This window comes from Cucumis sativus, chromosome 5 (assembly GCF_000004075.3).
Source record: "Cucumis sativus cultivar 9930 chromosome 5, Cucumber_9930_V3, whole genome shotgun sequence".
Classification (NCBI taxonomy): Eukaryota; Viridiplantae; Streptophyta; class Magnoliopsida; order Cucurbitales; family Cucurbitaceae; genus Cucumis; species Cucumis sativus.
The window spans coordinates 3,111,964-3,134,568 of NC_026659.2; the positions used below are offsets into that span (position 1 = coordinate 3,111,964).

A 22,605-nucleotide genomic window follows, 5' to 3' on the forward strand; every position below is an offset into this window, starting at 1 on the left:
CTCCAGATTTTGGGACTCTTACTATTACATTTCTTATCTATAACAACATCCTCTTAGGGAGCATTGCTATCTAAATCTATGAGATTTAAAATACATCTTTATGTACTGAAATTCAATCGTTTGAAACTTAGACTTAGAAGTTTGGGAATCCAATTTTTAGATTTGTCTTCATAGTTAATTACTTAGAAGTCTCTCTTGCTTTGTTGGAACAAAAAATTACATTAACATTGAACTCCACGATCGGTTAATCCGGCAATAATCTTAATTCATAAGGTAAGTTTGTCAATAAAGATGAAAATTTGTTGATTTTGATTGTTGCTTCAAGCTTTCCCTATAGTTTGGAAAATTTAGAACTATCAATCATGAAAAATAGTGTCCATTTATTATATGCATTTATTAGATGTTTTAACAATATTTTAAAACTGATACAATTTATCATTGAAGAGGAAGGAGTCATGCAGGAAGATGGGAATTAGAGAATGAAACAGATGAAGATGTTAAATAATTTGAAGCTAAACACTACATATTTCATACTTATATGTAGTTTATTTTGATATGAATATCCACCCAATGAATATTCTTATATAAATTGTTTAAAATGTAATTAAAAAATTAGTTTTGAGTAATTTTTTAATTTTTTTTTTTCAAAAGAACTTATTTTTTAAATTGTACACTTAAGAATATAATCCAAACACTACTAATGATAGTAAATCATAATTTAAATTAAGTATGCATGAAATCAAACTTAAGTATTTAAAACAATTTGGATCAAAATTATATGAGTAATTAAAAAAATATTTAAAAAAAAGCATGAACTTTGCACATTCTTGATTTAATATTAAGTTGATTTTTGAATACAATATTACCACATGCTATCATTGCGTGTTACGAAAACTACATTTCTTCATTTATTGTAACCATTAATGTGCATCGCGTGTTACGAAAACTATATAAAACTTCATTATTTCTCTAACTAACCACCACACCTCCCTTCCCACTGGCCTTTCTCCCGGCCCCCGCTCCTCACCAGTTTTTCTCCGGCGACGCACTCCGCCAGCTTCAAGCTTCCGTCCACGCTGCGTTGTTTTGCCTTTTTTTTTTCTTTTTCTCCTCTGCATTTCTCTACAGCTAGGCTCAAGGGCACGGTGCTACACAAGCTTAAGACAGTGGTGAAAGTAGTAACCGGGCGCTTTGACCCATTAATGCAGCGGTGAGGCTTCCTTCTCTTGGCTAATTATTGTCCTTCGGCTGTGATCCACGCCGATTAGATTAGTTTTTCCATTTCTTGAAGATGACAGAAGGGCGAATTCGAACTTATTCGATCACCAATCAGATTACATTTGATGCTGTTTAGCGTCTTTCGATAGACTCGGAGTAGTTTCGTACCAATGTGAACACCTTCTAGGAGAAATTCAAGTAAATTTTGGTAAGATTTAAGTTATGTTTAAACCCTTTCAATCTCTATTAAAGTATGTTAGATCATTCTTAAACCGTTGGAAAGTCCTTGTTTGCATTTTGTTTTGAACTTTTTGTTAGGCCACGAGATACAGTAGAACAATATATTTATTTTGTTTCTATCTTGAAAATGCGAAGTTCTAAGCACATTATTGATTTCGGTTTAGGTTTTGTAAATGGCGTTTGGATAAAGGGTCTCATGATGAAATGGTTTTGATAATGCAATATATGGGGTTTTGAACTCTGTTGGATATACTGGAGTAATTGCTGAGGAGTGTTCAAACATCATTTGAAAGGAATCTGATTTGCAAGACTTTCTAACAACAAGTGTACCTCAAAATGGAGGTTCCTCTTTTGGATGAGACGGTGGAGGGCGTAGTTGATTACCATGGCCACCCAGTCTGCAGATCCATTTCCGGGGGCTGGAGGTCTGCCTCCCTAATCATAGGTAAATCGTCATTACTCTTTTCTCTTTCTTCGCTTTCCCTATCCAACTTCTGCATCCTCTTCCATTGTGATCAGCGGTGGAGATTGCCGAGAGATTTGCTTACTTTGGAGTTTCCTCAAATTTGATTAACTTCTTAACGGACCAGCTCCATCAGTCAACGGCCACAGCAGCCAAGAATGTCAACACCTGGTCCGGTACCGCCACCTTGCTACCTTTACTCGGGGCCTTTCTGGCTGATTGCTTCCTTGGACGATATCGTACTATTGTTCTTTCCTCTGCTCTTTACATTCTGGTTCCCCACCACTTCATGCTCTTACTCTTTTATTTGCTTTCCTTTATTCATTCCCAACTATCTCTAAAGACTATGCAAGTTATTGGCTAGGGATATGGTAATTCATGGTTATTTTGATTCCTATTATTTCACATAATACGAATAGTGGAAACAATTGGAAATTGCAAAATAGTATTCCTCTTCCCTCCATATTTTTCATAAATTGAAATTTTCAAAATAGTTATTCCGTGTGTAACTTTTTTCTTTGCGTTCTATCTGAAATTTAGGGTCTTGGGTTCTTGACTGTGTATGCAACATTACCTTCTCCTGACATTTCTGCCTGCCAAGAGACTGAAAACTCCCTAACATGTTCCCCCAATCTAGTACAAGTAATTTTATTTTTCTTCTCCTTATATCTGGTGGCATTTGCTCAAGGGGGACACAAACCTTGCGTCCAAGCTTTTGGCGCTGACCAATTCGATGGACAGCATCCCGAAGAGAGCAAAGCTAAAAGCTCTTTCTTCAATTGGTGGTACTTCGGTATCTCTTTGGCCAGCCTTTTTACGGTTAATATCATGAGCTATGTGCAAGATTATCTCAGTTGGAGTCTTGGTTTTGGGATTCCCTGTATTGCAATGGTTTTTGCACTTGCAATCTTCTTGCTTGGAACTAGGACATACAGGTTCAGCAACAGAGGAGATGAGGAAAACCCATTTGTAAGAATTGGACGGGTGTTTATCACTGCAATAAGAAATTTGCATGTAAACTCTTCAGAAATAGCTCATGTCGAGGAAACCCATGGCCTTTTACCGCACAATAACTCTACACAGTTGAGGTAATTCAAATGTCTAAAAGAAGGGTAAAATGTATGATTTGTCACCACTAGAGTATTTCTGTTCCCGTAGAAATGTTGTTCTTAAGCAGATGTATTTTGTAATTCCCTTAGAAACCATGTGACCGTTTTGTTACTGGATTCTATAATTTTGTAGGTTTCTGGACAAAGCTTTAATTGTACCTAATAGTTTGAAAGAAGACGGTCATGCATGTAGCATCAATGAAGTTGAGGATGCAAAAGCAGTACTGAGGCTCGTTCCAATTTGGGTGACATGCTTAGGATATGCTATTGTATTCTCCCAGTCGTCAACTTTCTTTATAAAACAAGGAGTCACAATGGACAGATCAATAGCAGGTGGACTTAAAATACCAGCCGCCTCACTTCAATCTCTTATCGGTCTAGGTATTATGATTTCGCTCCTGATATATGATCGCATACTCATTCCAACTGCAAGAAAGTTCACCGGAAAACCTTCTGGAATTACAATGCTACAAAGAATTGGATTTGGGATGCTTTTATCCATCATTTCCATGGTTGTTGCGGCCTTAGTCGAGGAAAAAAGGCTCAAAACAGCTCAAGAATATGGTTTGGTTGATATGCCAAAGGCGACTATTCCTTTGAGTATATGGTGGCTGGTTCCTCAATACATATTATTTGGAGTTGCTGATACATTCACCATGGTTGGGTTGCAGGAGTTTTTCTATGACCAAGTTCCGAGTGGATTAAGAAGCATGGGTCTCTCCTTGTACTTGAGTATTTTTGGGATTGGCAACTTTTTAAGCAGCTTTCTCATATCTGCCATTGAAAAGTTAAACAGTGGGATTGGCAAACAAAGCTGGTTTGACAATAATCTCAACAAAGCTCATCTCGATTACTTCTATTGGTTGCTTGTTGTTATTAGTGTTGTTGGGTTGGCTGCTTTCCTATTTTCTGCCAGAACGTACATCTATAAGAAGGGGAACACTACGTGATTATAAAGTTATGAGATTGGAAATGCATTTTTATGTAACGTGAAATCCTTTCTTTTGGAGTTGTGTTGACAATTACATTTTTTAGAAGCCTTTACTATGCTTTGTTGGAACAAGAAATTAGGAAGACCACACAAACTCCACCACCTAGGAGCTTTGTAATTTAAAACTGTGTGATTATTGGATATGCATTGGCAAATATCTTATATCTTCGAACTCTGTTGATCGAGGGGTACGTTTCTCGATGAAGTTGAAAATTTATTGATTTTGATGGTTTGGAAATTGGAGAGGAGGCTTTGAGGTTGAATTCTATGGGAACTGTATCTTTCCATTCTCTTGCAGTAAAGAAGATGATCGTGGGAGAATGATCAAACAGGACCATTGTGTTGAATTCAAATAGAGAATGTAGAGAGAAATGGGGAAACCTCACGAAGGTTTGTCAAAGCAATTAACGGAAGGACAGCACTATACACACACACTACGGAGTTTGACATAAGGAAATAAACATAATCCTAAATACTCTCTAACACCTTGTTTTGTTTTGAGAAATTTCTTTCTCAGTTTTCAAAGGTTATTTTTCCCTTCCTCGTGTTATAAAGTAACGTGATAATAATAAAAAAATCTATATTTTTTTATGACTGTTTGCTCAATTTGTAATATGAAATTCATTCTTTAATAATTTTCAATTCAATTCTCTTTTTCATTATTTTCACCTTTTAGGATCTCATTTTGTTGTGTTTTTTATCATTCATGTTTTGCAATACTTCCATTTTGAGTAATCTTGATTACATTTCAGCTCTCTAAACATGTTTGGTCAATATTGTTGATTATTTTTTGAAAATTTTAGACGGTAAGAAATTGAGAACGGTGCTCCTTGTCGGAGTAAGTAAATAAAACTAGTCTTTTAACTTGTTGGGTAGAACTTGGATGGTGGATAGCGGTGACAATGGAAACTTGGATGACAATGGGTATAATTTTTTCTTACAAATTAGAAAACTTTCTCCACCTCCAATTAAATCGTTCTTTGTTGATTTTTTTGGAAATTGTTCTCTGTGTAGAAACTATTTTTTGATTTCTACTATTTTTTCTGAGTTCTTGCTTTTTTTTTTAAAATTTTCTAATTTGTAAATTGATCTTGGTTGCCAAAATTTGGTATGAATAGACTAAGAAAAGAAGAAAGAGAAAAGTTGTTAACAATAAAACCCATTTGTAGGAATTGGGCATATGCTATTGTAATTGAGATAAAAATTTGTAACTAAAAAGTAAAAAAAAATGTAAAAATTCACTTTAAGAACGCATACGGTAAATGTTTAGAAGGTATGAGATGGATACTAAATATGTATCTTAATTCAATTTTGGAACGCATATTAAAAGTTTGGAGTGCAATATATCTTTGAGATAAATATCGAATTTCTACCACGTTAATTCATTTGGAGTGCTTTTACATATGCTTCTTTTTACGAGAATATTTACGAGGATAGTTATGACATTTCACATCAAATTTGTCAAACTCTTTCTCTAAAAATGTAATTTCAAAAATCTCTAACAACTAAATTAAATGTGTCTCATAATAATTAATAGCGGAAACAACTGAAAATTCAAAAGTAGTTTTCTCCTTCACTCTGCAGTATTAACCTCTAGATACAATAAATAATATTTTCCAAAATTCTGTTAGTGTTACAATATTTATTATTTACAAGATATAGTAATTGGTATTTTTTAAAATACCCATTACTCTTATATTTTTGGAAAATTGCATCCCATAAAAATATTTAAAAAAACGTCGCTCATGACATTTTATTCATATCGTAAATATAACAAATATAACAAGTAATTAGATATATCATATGTCTATTAAATGTTTATTTGCTATTTTTGCGAAAGTTCCTATATTTTAAATTTCTTTGTTACAATATTTTAATTGTTTATTCTCAAACTAAAATAATTTATATTTTTAATACGTACAAATATAATCAAAATTAAAATAGACAATAATGGGCAGCTCGTTATCTCGAACTTGAATTAAAGTATGACATTAAAATATGTTTGAAAAAGAGAGAGATTGAGACAATTTTTTAGTCCAAAGTTTTGATATATTTAGCATCTCAATGTATTGTATGGTCCACTAAAATTATAAATCACTCACTTCACTCAAAAAAACGTGTTGGAGATAAGAATAAATGAATATAACAGTTCAAGAAACTTAGTGGACTATAAATGAATTACATAATTGGTTCATTTATTTAGCACTTCATTTTCTTAAATTATTAAATTAATTTACCTAAAAAAATAAAATTATCAAATCTAAACTCAGTCATAAATATTTTTGCAAAATCTACTATTTTTTAAAATTTTGAAATATTCAAAATAATGCCACGTAAATTAACGGCCATCATCTTTCTACCGTCCACGCTGAGTTGCTTTCTCTCTTTATTATCTTGTGTGCATTTCTCTTCAAGTAGGCTCAAGGGTGTCGGTGCTACTCAAGCTCAAGACAGTGACGAAACAAACCGGCCGCTTTCACCCATTAATGCAGCCGTGGCGCTTCCTTTGTCTTGGCTGATTAACGACTTTCGCCGCTTTTCGCCTCAATTCAGTTTGTCCATATCTTGAAGATGACACAACGGCGAAATCCAACTTATTCCATCACCAATCAGACTACATTTCATGCTGTTTCGCTTCTTTGGATAAACTTGGAGTAGTGTCGTACCAATGCCAACATCTTCTAGTAGCAATTCAACTCAATTTTGGTAATATTTGGATCGTTAAGTTTATGTTTAAACTCTGTTAATGTCTATCAAAGTATGTTAGTTTATTCTTTATCCTTTGGAAGGTCTCTGTTTCCATTTTTTTACTTTTTGTTAGGCCAAGCGATACGGTAGAACAGTACATTTTTTGTTTCTATCTTGTGATGGGTATAGAAAATTTGAAGTTCTAACAACATTATTGATTTCGGTTTAGGTTTGTGAATATCATTGCAGATGAATGGTCTGAGGATAAGATTGATGCAATGATAAAGATTAGAGGAAATATATGAGGCTTTTATATATGTTGGATATTCAAAGCCTGGACTAAGTGCTGTTGAGTGTTCAACAAAATGGAGGCTCCTCTGTTGGATGAGACGGTGGAGGGGGCAGTTGATTACAAGGGCAACCCAGCCAGCAGATTCAATTCCGGCGGCTGGAGATCCGCCTCCATCATCATTGGTAAATCATCATTAGTGTCTTCTCTTTCTTCTCTTTCCCTATCCAATTTTTGTATCCTCTTGGTCAGGGGTGGAGATTGCGGAGAGATTCGCCTTGTTTGGAACCTCCTCCAATTTGATTAACTTCTTAACGGACCAGCTCCAGCAGTCGACTGCCACGGCAGCCAAGAATGTCAATGCCTGGTCTGGTACTGCAGCCTTGCTACCTTTACTCGGCGCCTTTCTCGCTGATTGCGTCCTTGGACAATACCGTACCATTGTTCTTTTCACTGCTCTTTATGTTCTGGTTCCTAAACCACTCTATGCTCTTACTCTTTTATTGCTTTTCTTTTCCAAATCCGAACTATATAAAATCTCACAACACTATACAAGTTATCGGCTCGGGATCTGTTAATTTAGAATTATTTTGATTCCTGTTCTTTCACGTAATACTTAATAGTGGAAATAACTGGAAATTTCGAAATAGTTCTCTCTTCATAAACTGAAACTTTCAAAATATTCAGTGTGTCACTTTTTCCTTTTGTTGTTTCTGGAATTTAGGGCCTTGGGTTGTTGGCCTTATCTGCAGCATTACCTTCTCTCGGCATTTCTGCCTGCCAACAGACTGAAAAATTTCTGCCATGTTCCCCGAATCTAGTCCAAGTAATTTTGTTTTTCTTCTCCTTGTATCTGGTGGCATTTGGTAAAGGGGGACACGAGCCTTGCATCCAAGCTTTCGGAGCTGACCAATTTGATGAACAGCATCCAGAAGAGAGAAAAGCTAAAAGCTCTTTCTTCAATTGGTGGTACTTGGGTATCTCTTTTGGAACCCTTTCAACTCTTAATATCATGAGCTATGTGCAAGAGAACCTCAGTTGGAGTCTTGGGTTTGGAATTCCTTGTATTGCAATGGCTTTTGGATTTGCGGTATTCTTGCTTGGAACTAGGACGTACAGGTTCAGTAACAGAGGAGTTGAGGAAAACCCATCTGTAAGAATTGGACGGGTGTTTATCACTGCAATAAAAAATTGGCAAGTAAACTCTTCAGAGATAGCTCATGAAGAGGAAACTCATGGCCTTTTACTGCATCATAACTCTAAACAATTGAGGTAAATTAAATGTCTAAAAGAATGGTAAAATTATGCTTCTCACCTTTAGAGTATTTCTGTTCTCGCCAGGAATGGTTTCCTTAATGGATTCTATAATGTTGTAGGTTTCTCGATAAAGCTTTGATCGTACCTAATAGTTTGAAGGAAGAAAGTCAAGCATGTAGCATCAATGATGTTGAGGAAGCAAAAGCAGTACTGAGGCTCATTCCAATTTGGGTGACGTGCTTAGCATTTGCTATTGTATTGTCTCAGATATCAACTTTCTTTACAAAACAAGGAGTGACAATGGACAGATCAATAGTTGTTGGATTTGAAGTACCAGCTGCTTCACTTCAATCTTTTATGAGTCTAACTGTTATCATTTCCCTCCTGATATATGATCGTACACTCATTCCAACTGCAAGAAAGTTCACTGGAAAACCTTCGGGAATCACAATGCTACAAAGAATTGGATTTGGGATGCTATTATCCATTATTTGCATGGTTGTTGCTGCATTAGTAGAGGTAAAAAGGCTTAAAACAGCTCAAGAATATGGTTTAGTTGATCTGCCAAAGGCGACTATTCCTTTGAGTATATGGTGGCTGGTTCCTCAATATGTAATATTTGGAGTAGCCAGTACTTTCACCACGGTTGGTTTGCAGGAGTTCTTCTATGACCAAATTCCGAGTGGATTAGGAAGCATTGGTGTCTCCTTGTACTTGAGTGTTTTTGGCATTGGCAGCTTTTTAAGCAGCTTTCTCATCTCTGCCATCGAAAAGTTAACTAGTGGGGATGGGAAACAAAGCTGGTTTGACAATAATCTCAACAAAGCTCATCTTGATTACTTCTACTGGTTGCTTGCTGGGCTTAGTGTTGTTGGGTTGATTGCTTTCCTGTGTTTGGCAAGAACTTACATCTATACTAAGGGGAACACCACGTAAGTTTAATTTCTTATGAAGCATTGTTATTTAAAGCTTTGGGATTATTGGATATATTTTCATATTGTGAAATCTATCTGAGTACATCACTTATCAAAACTCTTAATTAGAATAAAGAATATGGAAGTCATTTCCTTGGTTCTCTCTTTATTTTTTTGGGAAACGGGTGCTGGAATTAGCTTTTTGTAGCTCTTGCTAACTATGTATCTGTGCTTTTATTCATCTTTAATGGGGCTTCGGTAAAAGATCATGAAGACTTGCTTGAGGACTGAGAATAGCTAAATCAACGATTGAGCATGTTATTTTTTAGCCTGGCTAAAGAGTTTCTGAAGGTTTGATTCCCTCATTCTTGGAAGTTGTACACTAAGAAACAGTGTGTGAGGATAAATGGTTAGATCTTTTAACATTCTTGTCTTCTAATGAGTTCGTCGATGCTTGGTCTATTTGGGAGATAGAAATAATGTTGAAGAAAAATATTCATATTCCCTCTGTTTCAATAAGATGATTGAGTTCATGTCTTCTCTCAAAGGGACAATCCTTCTTGAACCTCTTTTTTGTTTATGTTAGTTGAATGATCCTCCACAGGGTTTAGAGTTAGGTTGTGTTCAAACTATTGCAATGTTAGTCACTTGAATTAACATTGATTTTCACTTGATGGGTACATATTTCAAGTGTACAAGTGAATGAGATGTTAAATGATATAATATTAAATTAATCTTCATCTATCGACTTAAGTTTTTTGGTAAGTTGATTATTTAACATACTTGTCATTGGTTTATCATCTAAGAATCTTTTTGCAACCATGCGTGGTTTTTGTAACATGCTTTTGTATTTGATGTGTGCTGAAGTCGTCGTCGAAGGTTTGTGGTTGGCTGAAAGGTGTGGTTTTCATGAGGATTAAAGTTTACTCTAACTCTTCTTCTGATTAACGATAATTTTCATTTATTTCATGTTTTCTAAAAGGTGATGTTCATCCACATTTCTCATGATGATAATGGTAACTTCCCTTGTCTAGTTCAAAAGGGTTTATTTAAGTCTATTTTTTTGTTGATTCAGAAAGTGTAGAGTTGTAAACTTCACTTCTTGTTTAGTTCAATGAGTTTGTGGATCCATCAACTAACAAATATCAATTTTATGCAACTCCTTGCACTGTATGATCCAAACGTTCACAACTTCACTCCTTGTCTCAAACATCTCTTATAACTTTTATATCAATTGTATTTAAACGATATTCCTTTGCCATCATGTGAGTATCTTTGGCTTGATCTATGAATTGGTTGTTTCCAGACTGAGGTAATTTTATAGACAAAATTAAAAGAAATTAATGGAAATCCAGTCGTAGATTTTCTAAAATCTAAAATCAAGTCTCTCTCTTTTCTTTTTTTTTTAATGTTTCAGAGGTTTTACATTTTTGTAATGCATTTTTGGCACCCGACCATTAAAATCAATTATTAACTATATTACAACGTTCTTATCAAAGTCAGAGTTCCTAAATCTTACAAGATTAAGTTCACATAATTTAACTAATTAAAACATATAATTTGAAAGCAAACATCTGCGAGACACAACAATATTAAGATAAAATGTTTGATGGTTAAACTTACAATTTAATCTAAAATAGTTTTTATTGTTCGTCAATTTTTTTTCTCTTTTGTATAGTACTAATCTCATATTAATAAATGATAATTACTAAATTTAATCACATAATAATAATCTAAATTACATTCTAGCTAAAACATAATTTCATTAGCATACATCAAAGTTTCAAATCCTCCAAATTCAATTTGTTTAACTAATAAAAATCCAAAAGACTAATATTGGAAGAAAAGTGAGGGTTAAATGCCCTTTAACTCTATCACAAGAATTTAACTGCAATAATAACTAAGCAGAAGACAAATAATACAGCACACTTTGGTAATCCAGTTTGGCAAATACGACCTACAACTGGAGAGCATATTTGCTTAGATAAGAAATATTATTGATATTCATCATACACAACTTATCTCACTAGTTACATTAAATAGTTATAGCCATAACTGAAAACTCAGGTAGGTTCCCCTAAGGTAATACAAATCTCTTCTAAGACTAATCCAAACTCCTCTTGCTTAGTGAATTGATCCATCGATTCAGTAGTCTTCGTACATATTTCTTATCTTCTCATAATGCAAACAACAGAGTCAAAATAAGATGTTATGCAATAACTATTGTACCTTCAACTCTGTTTAGTGGAGCGAACGCGTTCGTGTATATATCTTTCCACTATATAATTTCTTCATCACTCCAACCGAACCACCTATCTTCGCATATATATATATATATATATATATATATATATATATATATATATATATATAACCCTAGATATCTTATGCAAATAACTTCTTCCATATTAGAAAGAAACAATCTTATACCAAGATTCCTAAATAATAAGAAAAGTTGTAGTTTAATAATATTTCTTTATCTTTCGATAAAAAGATTTCTTTAATAAATACTATAAGATATTTGACAAAATATCATAACGTCGGGACTTTCAAATTAATAGATATGTTCAAACAAAATGAACGAATTTCATAATCACAACGAAGATTTCCTTATATGGTTAAAGTTTGAAGCTTGTGTCTAACAGGTCCCTATCACATTAGAAAACGCTTAATATCACGTTAGAAAACGCTTAATTTTAGTTCACCGATTAACAAAAACGGTTGATGATGAACGTTTAAGAGAAATAAAATTTAATAGCTTGATTTACAGTTAAGAATTTTAATTTTGATTGTTGGTTTTGATTTGAAATGTATTCTAATTTGACACAAAGATTATAAATATAATTAATCGATAAGAAAAGAAAAAGAAAAATCTCAATCGATTTTCAAAGCGACCAAATCATCCAACGTTCTTACTCGTTTAGTTATTTCCAAAAATGTGATTTTTTGATGAACACGTGTTCAGTCGTTTCCTTCTTCGTTTCAAGATCCATTGACATCCTCTGATTCTCAGCTGAAACCCAGCGTTTCCCTTATGACTTTTGCTTACTAAAATGGATCTTCAACCAACAACCAGCCAATTTGTAGGTTTCAGAATCAGCGCCATTTGAAGTTCTTCCCATTTCTTCTATGGAGCGGGAACAAAGCTGCTCCGCCTTGGGAGGTCAATCTCACCCAAATCATCACCAGACGTTGATTCTGAAATCCATTTTCTTCTTGGATGGCTACGGCGAGGTCTTACTCACTTCCAATTCAGATGGCTTGTTTTGGGAATCGGTTGACTCCCCTGAAACTGTAATTTCTTCTTCTCTATGTGGGTTTCCTCAATTTTGAATTTGACCCACATTCTTGGATTCTTTCTATTGTTCTTGTTTCTTTGATCCCTGTTCGTCTTTTCGTCTTTTCTTCATGTGGGTCGTTGGTTTCTCTTATTGGGTGAAACATGTGTTAGCGTTTTTTTTTTTGTGTTGAGGAGTGTTTATGGACATATCTTTTTTATTTTCATTTCATGTATTAGGAACAAACAACGTATCTTCATATTTTCATAATGGTATGAATATGATATTGTGCTGTCTTTCGTTTTGTCTTTCACCCAAAATGGCTATACTTTTTAAGATATTGCATTTCACTTATCCTTGGTCTAGCTAATTTGTGACTTTCCATTGGCTTTTATAGGTTCTATGCCTATCTTATTCCTCTATCTTTTTTTTATTGATGTATGGAAAGTGGTGTCGATCTGCGTATAATTAGTGGATAAGCATCAATTGTCATCTGAGATGATATGGTTTCCACCTTGCAATTGTTGAACTCAAATATGGGAAGTGGTTTGTTCGATATTGTTTAAAATGGAATGGTAGTGGTTTTCTTATTCTGATGCTAATGACAAATATAATATCTTCTTAAGATCAGTTTTGTACAATTGAATTGGATAGGATGGTTCAGATTGCTTGGGCATTAAGCTTGCTCCTGAAGCTCCAGCAGAGGTCAACTTTTCTGATGTATATGGTGTTGAGTTTGACAATTTTGGAGTGATTCGAAAATCAAAACTTGCAGTTGCTCCAAGCTGTATATTATGTGATGAATACGAGGTTTTTCGTTGCTCATTTGTTGATTATTTCTTCACGTCCTTAGATTTTTTATTGTGTTAATACGTTATGCTTACTGTTATTTGCTACTGAAACAGATGTATAGATTTAAAGTGTACAGTTTTCAAAGATCAAAATCTCAGCCTGCTCAGTGGGTCCTGACTACATTTACGTTCGGCCATAAAGACCAGCAAACATGTCAGATGTGGGTAAATCAGATTGATGCATCTTTGGTCCTTCAAGATGAGAGACCAAAGAATCTTCTTGTAAGTGATGGTAACCATAGACCAATTTTCATTTTGTTTGTGATAGGGTATTGACTACACTTAAAATTTTGAGCTTCTTGTACTTCTATCAAAAGAACAGCAAGTTAGATCCAGGACATCCTTATTCAATTGGACGAGATGAATGTTTCACATCTTTGATCTTTTAAATCAAAATTTTGATCCAATTACTCATCTTTTCCTGTTGATTGGTTAATATATATAAGTGACCTAGTATTGTTTTTTGATACTTATTAAGCTTTTTTTTGGCGGACTAGGTTTTTGTTAATCCAAGGAGTGGGAAAGGGATAGGAAGTAGAACCTGGGAAGCAGTGGTTCCCATATTTTTACGGGCTAAAATAAACACAAAGGTAAAACTTTGCTTTAATATTTGTGATTGTATGTACTGTTACCAAATACATGCATTAATCACAATTTGATCTTATTTTTTCATTTCATGATGGTTAAAAAAATTGCCCTATTTCAGGTGATTGTGACCGAAAGGGCAAATCATGCATTTGATGTAATGGCATCTACTTCAAACAAGGACCTTAAAATGTATGATGGTATTGTTGCTGTTGTAAGTAAGAGATCTCTGCGTTTTTACTTTTTAACTCCAAGATGGATAAATCAGGTCAAGCTATATTATTATGGAGCAATTACCAATTAGTCAATCATATGTATTGTTTGTTTTCAACCCTCCATTTCTCCTATAAAGACGGCATTGCCCCAGAAGTTTTTTGTCTTATTTAATAAGTGATTCCCCAATAAAAAGAATTTGCATCTTTTCAATTCCAACGTCAAATTCGAGCAATTAGCTATTTTTGGGAACATGATACTGCTCATATTTCTATTTTTAGAGGCATATAGTATTAGATAATGTAAAACCTAGAGCTTGTCTGTTGGTGCTCCAACTTGGTCGTCATAACATTGTGGCTAAATACATGATGTTTGATTCTGTAAAGATACTGCAGCGATTCTTCTTATTTTGTTTTAACTTTTTATATTTCAGTCACCTAAATAACTGATATTTGCTCTGAAAGATTTTGCAAGTTCCTGCTCTTCCTCTTTCTCTGTTTGTGTCTCTATCTTATTTTTTTGCTGTATTTGTCCCCAGGGTGGAGATGGTTTCTTCAATGAGATCCTCAATGGTTTTCTTTTGTCGAGGCATTTGGCACATTACCCACCAACACCTTCAGATATCATAGACTGCCGGCAGGCTGAAGGTAACTATCCTAATGAAGCGATAAATGCAATTGTCAATGGAAGTGAAGATCAGGCACCACTCCTGTCAAGTTCTAAGTCTGGTGGATTAGGACTCTCAACTTCTCGTATGTACTTTGGAAAACATTTCTTTTTCAAATGAAAATCATAGGGCCCATTTGATAATGGTTTTGCTTTTAGTTTTGTTTTTAAAATTTATGCTTATTTACTTACTGACATAGCTTTTCTTTTCTTTTTTTTTTCTGAAATCATAGCTAAATTTTAAAAAAGGGAAGAAAAACTAAAAGAAAAGAATAATAGCTTTCACCTTTCATTAACCTGTTCTTTGTTTATTTAAATTTGGCTAGAATTCCAAAAGTTGTATGAGAAGTGAAAAACTAAGCAAGGAAAATATAGGTGATAGTTTTTATAAGCTTAATTTTTAAAAACAAGAAACTAGAAACAAAATCGTTGCCAAATGTGGCCTTAATTATTTGGTTTGTTGGTTATAGGTAGTTCACTGATGTGTCATTGGATATGTCTAAAATTCAGGGAGTAAAGATGGTTCTTGGGATACAGGATAGAATATTTCACACTGTTAGAGGTGAAGCCAATAAATTACAATGGCAATATTCAATCCTCACCTGTCCCCTGGTTCTTTGCTCCTCAACTGATGTCACTCAGTTGTAACACTTTTCAATCTTCTTACCAGGGAACTCAACAGATCATGATTCTGAATTTCCAGCATTTCATACATGGTTTCGATTCGGAATCATTCCTGCGGGCTCAACAGACGCTATTGTGATGTGGTACCTTTTCTTATCTTGCAACTCATGTCTACATCAACTTGCATTTAATCGTTCAATTTTAAGTTCCAGCATGAAAATTCTTTAATATTTAGGAGTTAGATTAAAAATTCTAGTGAATATTTTTGCTTCTATATCGTATAATCTTTCTAGCGACTCTTCTAACTACAATCTGTTAGGTATCTACCCTACCTGCACTTAGTAAAATCACCGAACAAAGGATAGAGAAAAATAGGGAGGACGCTCCCTGTTTCGATGTTATATTCAAAAATGAATTCCACCACTAGTTCACAATGATATCGAAGTTGCTAAGCCAAAATAACACAAAGAAACAACAATTGCAAATAGAAAGCATAACAGTCACGAAACACTGCAGCACTCTCGAGAGAGCTGGAAATCCCCTCCTATCTTTCAACCTTAAGCCAAATTCTTCTCTGCCACACCTTGAAACCCAAAATTCAGCTGGGTAATAATACGTTATAGTTGCCAGTTGGTGTTTGTAACAAAATATTTACGAGAGGTCTATCTCTGAAACAAGCACTTTCCTTGCTTTTTCGTTTTGAATCAGCTCGTATCAAAACTTCTCTATGGTGTTCTGTTTCTAATCTTTTTATTAGTTTACATGACATATTTTTTATTTGGGTGCTGTAATCATTCCTTTATAATTTTGATTTATTGTTCTATTTTCTCTCCTCACTTCAAAAGTTTGTATCTTTTGAACATCATTCTGTTTTCATTTTTTCAACAAAAAGTTATGTTTCTTGTTAAAATACAAAATTTATGGTTCCGGTTCGCCAATAATCAGTATTGTTTTTGTTGAATAATATTTTGGTCATTAAAGATCTATCTCTATCAACAAGTCGATGCTCCTATTCCCTTTGTTTGGTTTTGAAGCACCACCTTCTGGTTTATGTTCATGAATGTTACTAGACGGTTTTTTTTTTTTTTCTTTTTCATTTTTTTTTTTTTTTTGAGTTGACTCAAAGCAGACTGCAAAAATGTGCTGGAACTCATACTAATAAATGGGAAGATTTTAATTTGAGGCTGTTCTATCCTTGCAGTTCTACTGGATGCCGAGATCCTATTACATCAACCCTCCAAATTGTCTTGGGTAAAAGAGTCCACCTCGATATAGCTCAAGTAGTAAGGTGGAAAAAGACTCCAACATCAAAGTTTGATCCTTGTGTACGCTATGCGGCTTCTTTTGCTGGGTACATTCTCATTTTCATTGTGTTATACTTATACTTCAAATAGGATGATAATTAAGCTTTCATTGAATTAGTTTTTCTTTTTCGCAACTCTATCCACTCTTTACTTCTGGTTTGTTATCTTCCAGGAAGTTGATTTGTTGTGTGCATAGGCTTAATGGCTTTCAAGAACATATTTTCTTCTTGCAAGAACAATAAACTAGCTATAAGTTTGCTGTTTATTGATTCAAAAGAAGCATATGTACATATATGGCTAATTTTAGTTGCAGTAGTAAAACTCCAAATTGAAACTCGATTTGGCATGCAATACATGAACTTTTATTTCTCATTTACAAATCCATTTTGTTTATGCTGCTTACTCTCAGTTTGGTCTTACTTCTGGTTAATTTTGTTGCTAAAAACGAAGAAACTCCGGTACCAAATGCTTGACAAATCTTGGTAGAGCTCATTTATCATTTGGTATCAAACCTGGAAACGAACAAATAGGTCTTTCCAGAAAATACATTCTGCACGAAAATCATGGTCTTTCTAAGGCCTACGCATAATTCGTGCACAATTTATTTTATGCAAAGTTTGTCTCTAATTTGTTAAGAAACAATGTGCAATTCTGGACTATTGGACTGCATTAATTTGGTTGTTTGGTGGCATAACTTCCTTAATAAGCACAATCTTTCAGCTACTGCTTGTTGGCATATTTTCTTGAACTTTTGGAAGCTTCCCCCCAAATTTGTGCATATTTTATTTTCAGATATGGATTTTATGGAGATGTCATTACGGAGAGTGAAAAGTTACGATGGATGGGGCCTAGACGCTATGATTATGCTGGCACAAGAGTGTTCTTAAGGCATAGGTATCTTCAGTCGGATTTACTTGAAAACATCTAAATTTCTTTCGAACTCAGTTATCAAACAGAATAAACTCGTGGCTTGACTTTTTCACAGTTCATACGAAGCAGAGATAGCCTATGTAGATACAAAGTCAGAAGACACTAATGCAAAAGGGAAAAGAGTACTATGCCGTAGCAATTGTAGTATTTGTAACACAAGGCCACACTTACAGCATTCTCATACTGGCTCAAGTTCACGTCAGGATGAAACAAGATGGTTGAAATCCAAGGGACGGTTCCTAAGTATTGGTGCTGCTGTAATCTCTTGTCGTAATGAAAAAGCACCGGACGGCTTGGTAGCTGATGCTCACCTTTCAGATGGCTTCCTGCATCTTATCTTGATCAGAGACTGCCACCACGCCCTCTATCTTTGGTAAAACAATCTCTGTCGATCATGTCGACTGAGCTTTTTCTGCTGCATTCATAAGTCTCCACTGGATTTGTCAATTCATTACTTATATTTTTTGTTTGGAGATCCTCTCATTCTTGACAAGCCTTACTTTGTTTTTAATGGATATGAATAGGCACCTTACCCAGCTGGCCAGAAAAGGTGGAAATCCAATGGATTTCAAGTTTGTGGAACATCATAAGGTATGTTTAGTCTACATCCTTTATTTCAACACTAGCTAAATAACAAACGTAGTTTGAATTACTTTGATGGTGGTGTCTGCTTAGTACTTGTATTGTGAAGTTTAAACTATAATGTACGTTTTTGCTACTAGGCCAAAAGAGACAATATCATTGCGCACTTCATAACAAAGATAACACAACATTATGAATATTACGTCATCTCACGGATGTTTATTTTAAATTGTAATTGCATCTGGAACACCTAACAGGTTTTAAGCATATGCCCACCAGGAAGCTAAACTAAACTCTATAAGCTAATACTCAATTACCATTAGGATTTGTGGTTTGAACCAAACAGCAAGTAACTCAAAAGAACTAATGAATAATGCAAGTCTGAGACTGCCCTGACCAGTTGAGGACAATTCTTGTTAATTGTTATGCACATTGTTAGACAATCCACCAGCATAAGGCTGCATCCTGCCCGAGTTCGAAGGTCCACCCTAGTTGTTTGCCTATGGTGCTCCCCAGTTGTTATTTGGCTGTGGCCCTCCATAATCGTTCTGTGCCGGCATCCTACCCGAGTTTGAAGGTCCACCATAGTTGTTTGCCTGTGGTGCTCCCCAGTAGTTATTTGGCTGTGACCCTCCATAGTTGTGTGGTGGTGGCGGTCCTTTAAAGTTGTTCGGTGGCGGTGGTGGTGGTCTGTTAAAGTTGTTCGGTGGAGGTGGTGGACTGTTATAGTTGTTTGGTGGTGGTGGAGGTGGTCTGTTAAAGTTGTACGGCGGCGGCTGATTGGGAGAAGCATTTGGGAATTCTCTATTTTGAATGTTTTCCCTCCTCTCAAAGTTTCTTGACCTATCAAAATTGCGAGGTCTAACAATGCGCTTATTCCTCTCGCCAGCTTTAGCATTGTTTCTAATCCATTCTTCATGGTACATGGGATCATAAGGAACAGCTTGTCCGTGTATAAAAGGCTCCCCTCCATAACTTTTATTCTTAACATCCAAGTATGAATCAGGAAGAACCCAACGAACCTTAGGCAGTTCTTTGATTTTGTAAGAAAGTTCTTCAGAAACAAGGCACCCAAATGCAAAGTAGCATCTTGTCGAAACAGAGTATATCTTCATCCTAGCTTCTTCCTCACTTCCAACAACCATGGCAAGCGTTTTGATATAGCTGTCGATAATCTCATCCCTCGTGAGTTGTTCATCTGGTTTCTCCATGACAATGAGCCAGTGTTCAAAATCACACCCATCAAGTAATATGGTCTCCTTAGGTGGGCGATTAGACCAATTGGGATTGGGATCATTGAGAGACGAAGAAGCGACACGAGTAGCAAAATCCCTCACGGTCAGGGCCGGAGAGAGACGGCGGAAATCAGCGGCGGGTATAGCAACAAGGGGACGGAAGCGGCGGAGAAGGGAGAAAGAGGAGTGAGAAGAGGCGGAGATGGTGGCTCCGCCTGTAGCGAGAAACGAACGAGTAAACATAGAAGACAAAATTAGGGCTTTAGAAGGGAGAGAGCGAGAGACGAAGAGCTGAGTCGCCATAGGAGAAGACGGATGAAACAAGGACGAGGGAAGGGTTTTTGTAGTTTTTGCTAGGAAAAAACCGAGATCGAAAACCAAACCAACCCAATCGAATTGGTTTGGTTCTTTAACTATAAAATTTGGTCATCTGTCTTTATATTCTGAGAAAACCAAATATAAAATTATGGGTTCGAAATTATCTTTTCATAAAAATCAATCAAAATCCAGTCAAATTGAACCGAACCGAACCAATAATATATATATATATATGTGCTCTTTATTAGGTTTCTTTTAATATTTTAATTATTATGACAAAAATAAAAATTAAAAATTTGAAGAAAAATGACAAAAATAGATAACCAAACCAATAATAACTCTATCCAAATAAAACGGTTTGAGTCTTTCATTGTAAGATCAATTGGTTTGATTTGGTTCTTGATTAGCTCTGTATAAAACCAAACTATCACCTCTACTGCTAATGACTAAATAATAAGAAAATGTGTTTATGAGATAAATATTCTTTTTTTTTTATCTCAATGCATCAACAAATCCAAAAACAAAATTAGTGGTATTAGTTTGGTTAATATATTCGATATACTACTTAGTTATATCACATTTATCATTTTGTTTTCTCTACGTATTCATAACTTTCTACTACGTTTGTTTGTGCTTGTTCAATAGTCATGTCACATCATCATTTAGAAATATATCAAAACCTTTTAAGTCTTATTTAAGACACTAAAGCATTAAAAGTTCAAGTTATTTTCGCATACGTTCTCTGTGCAAACACCATATGATGGAAGCTAATTTATTTGATGGTTTGTTTTTCTAATTGATTATTGGATTGTGTAGACTACAGCTTTCACATTCACTTCATTTGGTGATCAAAGTGTTTGGAATTTGGATGGGGAGCTGTTTGAAGCACACCAACTTTCAGCCCAAGTATTTCGTGGTCTCATAACTTTGTTTGCTTCTGGCCCTGAAGTTTGAATTAGGTATTCTTATACAAATACTCTTCTCTACTCCCTTCGAGTTTTGTAAACGAAGGAGGATGCTTCGTTTTTCTATCGGGGTTTAATCAAATGTACCCGTCTTTGTAACTATTGTAAATGTACAATTTGCATTATTTAAACCATGTTTGCTGACATTTTTATTTCTTGTTTCCAAAGTTATGCTTATTTGCTTATAAAATTTTTGTTTGTTTTGTAATCTACATCCAAAGACTTTGGAATATTGAAACATAATAGTCACCGAACGAAACTTATGGTTGAATTATTAATAAGGAAATGTTTCTCTTCTTTTCTTTTTTTATTTAAACTAATCAAAAAAAAAAAAATTGAATCGATTCGGTTATGTTTAGATCAAGAGCAATCTTACTTTAAATTTCATCAAAGCCAACGGATAAAGTCTAAGAATAAATCATCAATTTAATCTTTATATGGTTTGCGTTGAATGAAAACGACGTGTTTTTATCGTTAATTAGTTGTTTCGTGCAATCATAAAAAGCTTAATTGCAATGTATGGGGTCCTCAAAAGATTGGAAGCATTAAATTTGTAATGTTATTTTTGAAGTATGTGTACATAAATGCTCATCAATTTTGATATATAGTTTTGTATGAGAGCATATGTTTATGTCACTTTAGAAGTAATTACTCAATGTTAGACTATAGTCCTATAATCTTTCTTTATTTAAAATAAGTAAACTATAGCGTTGCTTTCAATATTAGAGTTTGAAAATAAGACTAAAACCCATTGGTCGAGAGTATAGGTTTAGTTGATTGAACTCATTAAATTATTATATTTAGTAGTACCTACTACTCCTATTCATAATTTAACACGTCATTAAATGATATATCAGTTTTTTCTTCATTTATTTCTAATCTATGAAGGTTAATGCAAATTTTTACATACTTCTTTAGTATTAAAAAGTTTCGCATTTTAACCGTGCTTATATTGACACAAATACTTGTATTTGAACAATTTTTTTAAAAAGTTCGAAGATATTAATTTTTTTAATTTAAAGTTTTTATTAAGAAAATATTTAAGTGCAACCCTAACAACATATATATTCGTGCATTTCACCAAATTGTTCAATCATAATTTGACACACGATAAAAAGTTTCAATATTTTGATTTATTTTTTTATGAATATGATAACAGTAAGATGGGATATATTCATTTTGAAATACACCCGAGTATTTCATTTATTTATTATTTATTTAGAAACTTATTAGGTTTTGAGAAGGGCATAGAGTTGAATTTAAAATTTGATCATTCCATGCTTTTTCCAAGTCTTTCAAGTTACCATATTATATTCCATCTTCATAGACTTTGAGGAAGAGATACATTAATATTCAAATACAATCTTTAGTTTTCATTTTAATTTACAAATATATTTTTGAGTAAATTATTTCATATTATATAATAAACTTCGTTACATTCACCACTATGATATTTCATTAGATATAGACATTTTTAAACAAATAATATCATTTTTTGTGCATTTTTTCTACAAGTTATTTGTTTGTTTGATTAATTCTTTTTTTTTTTTTTTAAATTACAAGTTGTTTATTTAAGGCATTATTAAACTTCCAAATTGACATAAAATAAACCTCTCAACTATTCTCTATTTTTTTAAAAAAATAAATTAAATCGTGATTAACAACTATCGATATTTTATTAATAAAACTATGTTTAAATTGACACATAACACTCTTGTTAATTATCATGTTTTTTACCCTATAAAATTCTTATCTTTCAGGTAAAAGTTTTCTTTCTTTTAGGTTTTTCATCGTATGTTATGATCGGTGGTTGGTTGCTCAATTAAATGCTTTTGTTTCTTTGAAAAATGGGTGAACACTTGATTAGTATTGAAAATTTAAAGCA

General features: G+C 34.1%; 4 protein-coding genes across 11 annotated transcripts; 3 read left to right on the top strand and 1 right to left on the bottom strand.

Moving 5' to 3' along the window:
* The first annotated feature begins 173 nt into the window (after positions 1–173).
* On the top strand, positions 174–4,242 carry LOC105435448 (protein NRT1/ PTR FAMILY 5.10-like). 3 transcript variants are annotated; one of them, XM_031885750.1, is made up of 5 exons: positions 174–1,426; positions 1,623–1,903; positions 1,978–2,195; positions 2,462–3,009; positions 3,164–4,242. In XM_031885750.1, exons 2-5 carry the CDS (start codon positions 1,795–1,797, stop codon positions 3,978–3,980), a joined length of 1,692 nt encoding a protein of 563 aa, XP_031741610.1. In that variant the 5' UTR covers positions 174–1,426; positions 1,623–1,794; the 3' UTR covers positions 3,981–4,242. The 3 variants fall into 3 exon arrangements, with proteins under 3 accessions (XP_031741610.1, XP_031741611.1, XP_031741612.1); XM_031885751.1 differs by having other exon boundaries at positions 1,978–2,160; XM_031885752.1 differs by having other exon boundaries at positions 1,978–2,097.
* Positions 4,243–6,420: 2,178 nt separating this feature from the next.
* Positions 6,421–9,707, top strand: LOC105435449 (protein NRT1/ PTR FAMILY 5.10). 5 transcript variants are annotated; one of them, XM_011656537.2, is made up of 5 exons: positions 6,421–6,727; positions 6,939–7,183; positions 7,251–7,468; positions 7,723–8,270; positions 8,375–9,191. In XM_011656537.2, the coding sequence occupies exons 2-5, from the start codon at positions 7,075–7,077 to the stop codon at positions 9,189–9,191; spliced, it is 1,692 nt and encodes a 563-aa protein (XP_011654839.2). In that variant the 5' UTR covers positions 6,421–6,727; positions 6,939–7,074. The 5 variants fall into 5 exon arrangements, with proteins under 5 accessions (XP_011654839.2, XP_031741609.1, XP_011654841.2 ...); XM_011656538.2 differs by having other exon boundaries at positions 6,427–6,727; positions 6,959–7,183; XM_031885749.1 differs by having other exon boundaries at positions 6,939–7,370; positions 8,375–9,707.
* Positions 9,708–12,058: 2,351 nt separating this feature from the next.
* LOC101222000 (ceramide kinase) lies at positions 12,059–21,017 on the top strand. 2 transcript variants are annotated; one of them, XM_004143632.3, is made up of 12 exons: positions 12,059–12,463; positions 13,102–13,257; positions 13,353–13,520; positions 13,796–13,888; positions 14,005–14,097; positions 14,635–14,848; positions 15,433–15,529; positions 16,588–16,737; positions 17,483–17,584; positions 17,676–17,993; positions 18,145–18,211; positions 20,572–21,017. In XM_004143632.3, exons 1-12 carry the CDS (start codon positions 12,299–12,301, stop codon positions 20,707–20,709), a joined length of 1,761 nt encoding a protein of 586 aa, XP_004143680.1. In that variant the 5' UTR covers positions 12,059–12,298; the 3' UTR covers positions 20,710–21,017. The 2 variants fall into 2 exon arrangements, with proteins under 2 accessions (XP_004143680.1, XP_031741644.1); XM_031885784.1 differs by having other exon boundaries at positions 12,060–12,463; positions 14,635–14,743.
* LOC101222478 (multiple organellar RNA editing factor 8, chloroplastic/mitochondrial) lies at positions 18,340–19,900 on the bottom strand. The gene has a single exon (XM_011656540.2). It carries the CDS (start codon positions 19,738–19,740, stop codon positions 18,703–18,705), a length of 1,038 nt encoding a protein of 345 aa, XP_011654842.1. The 5' UTR covers positions 19,741–19,900; the 3' UTR covers positions 18,340–18,702.
* Positions 21,018–22,605: the final 1,588 nt, after the last annotated feature.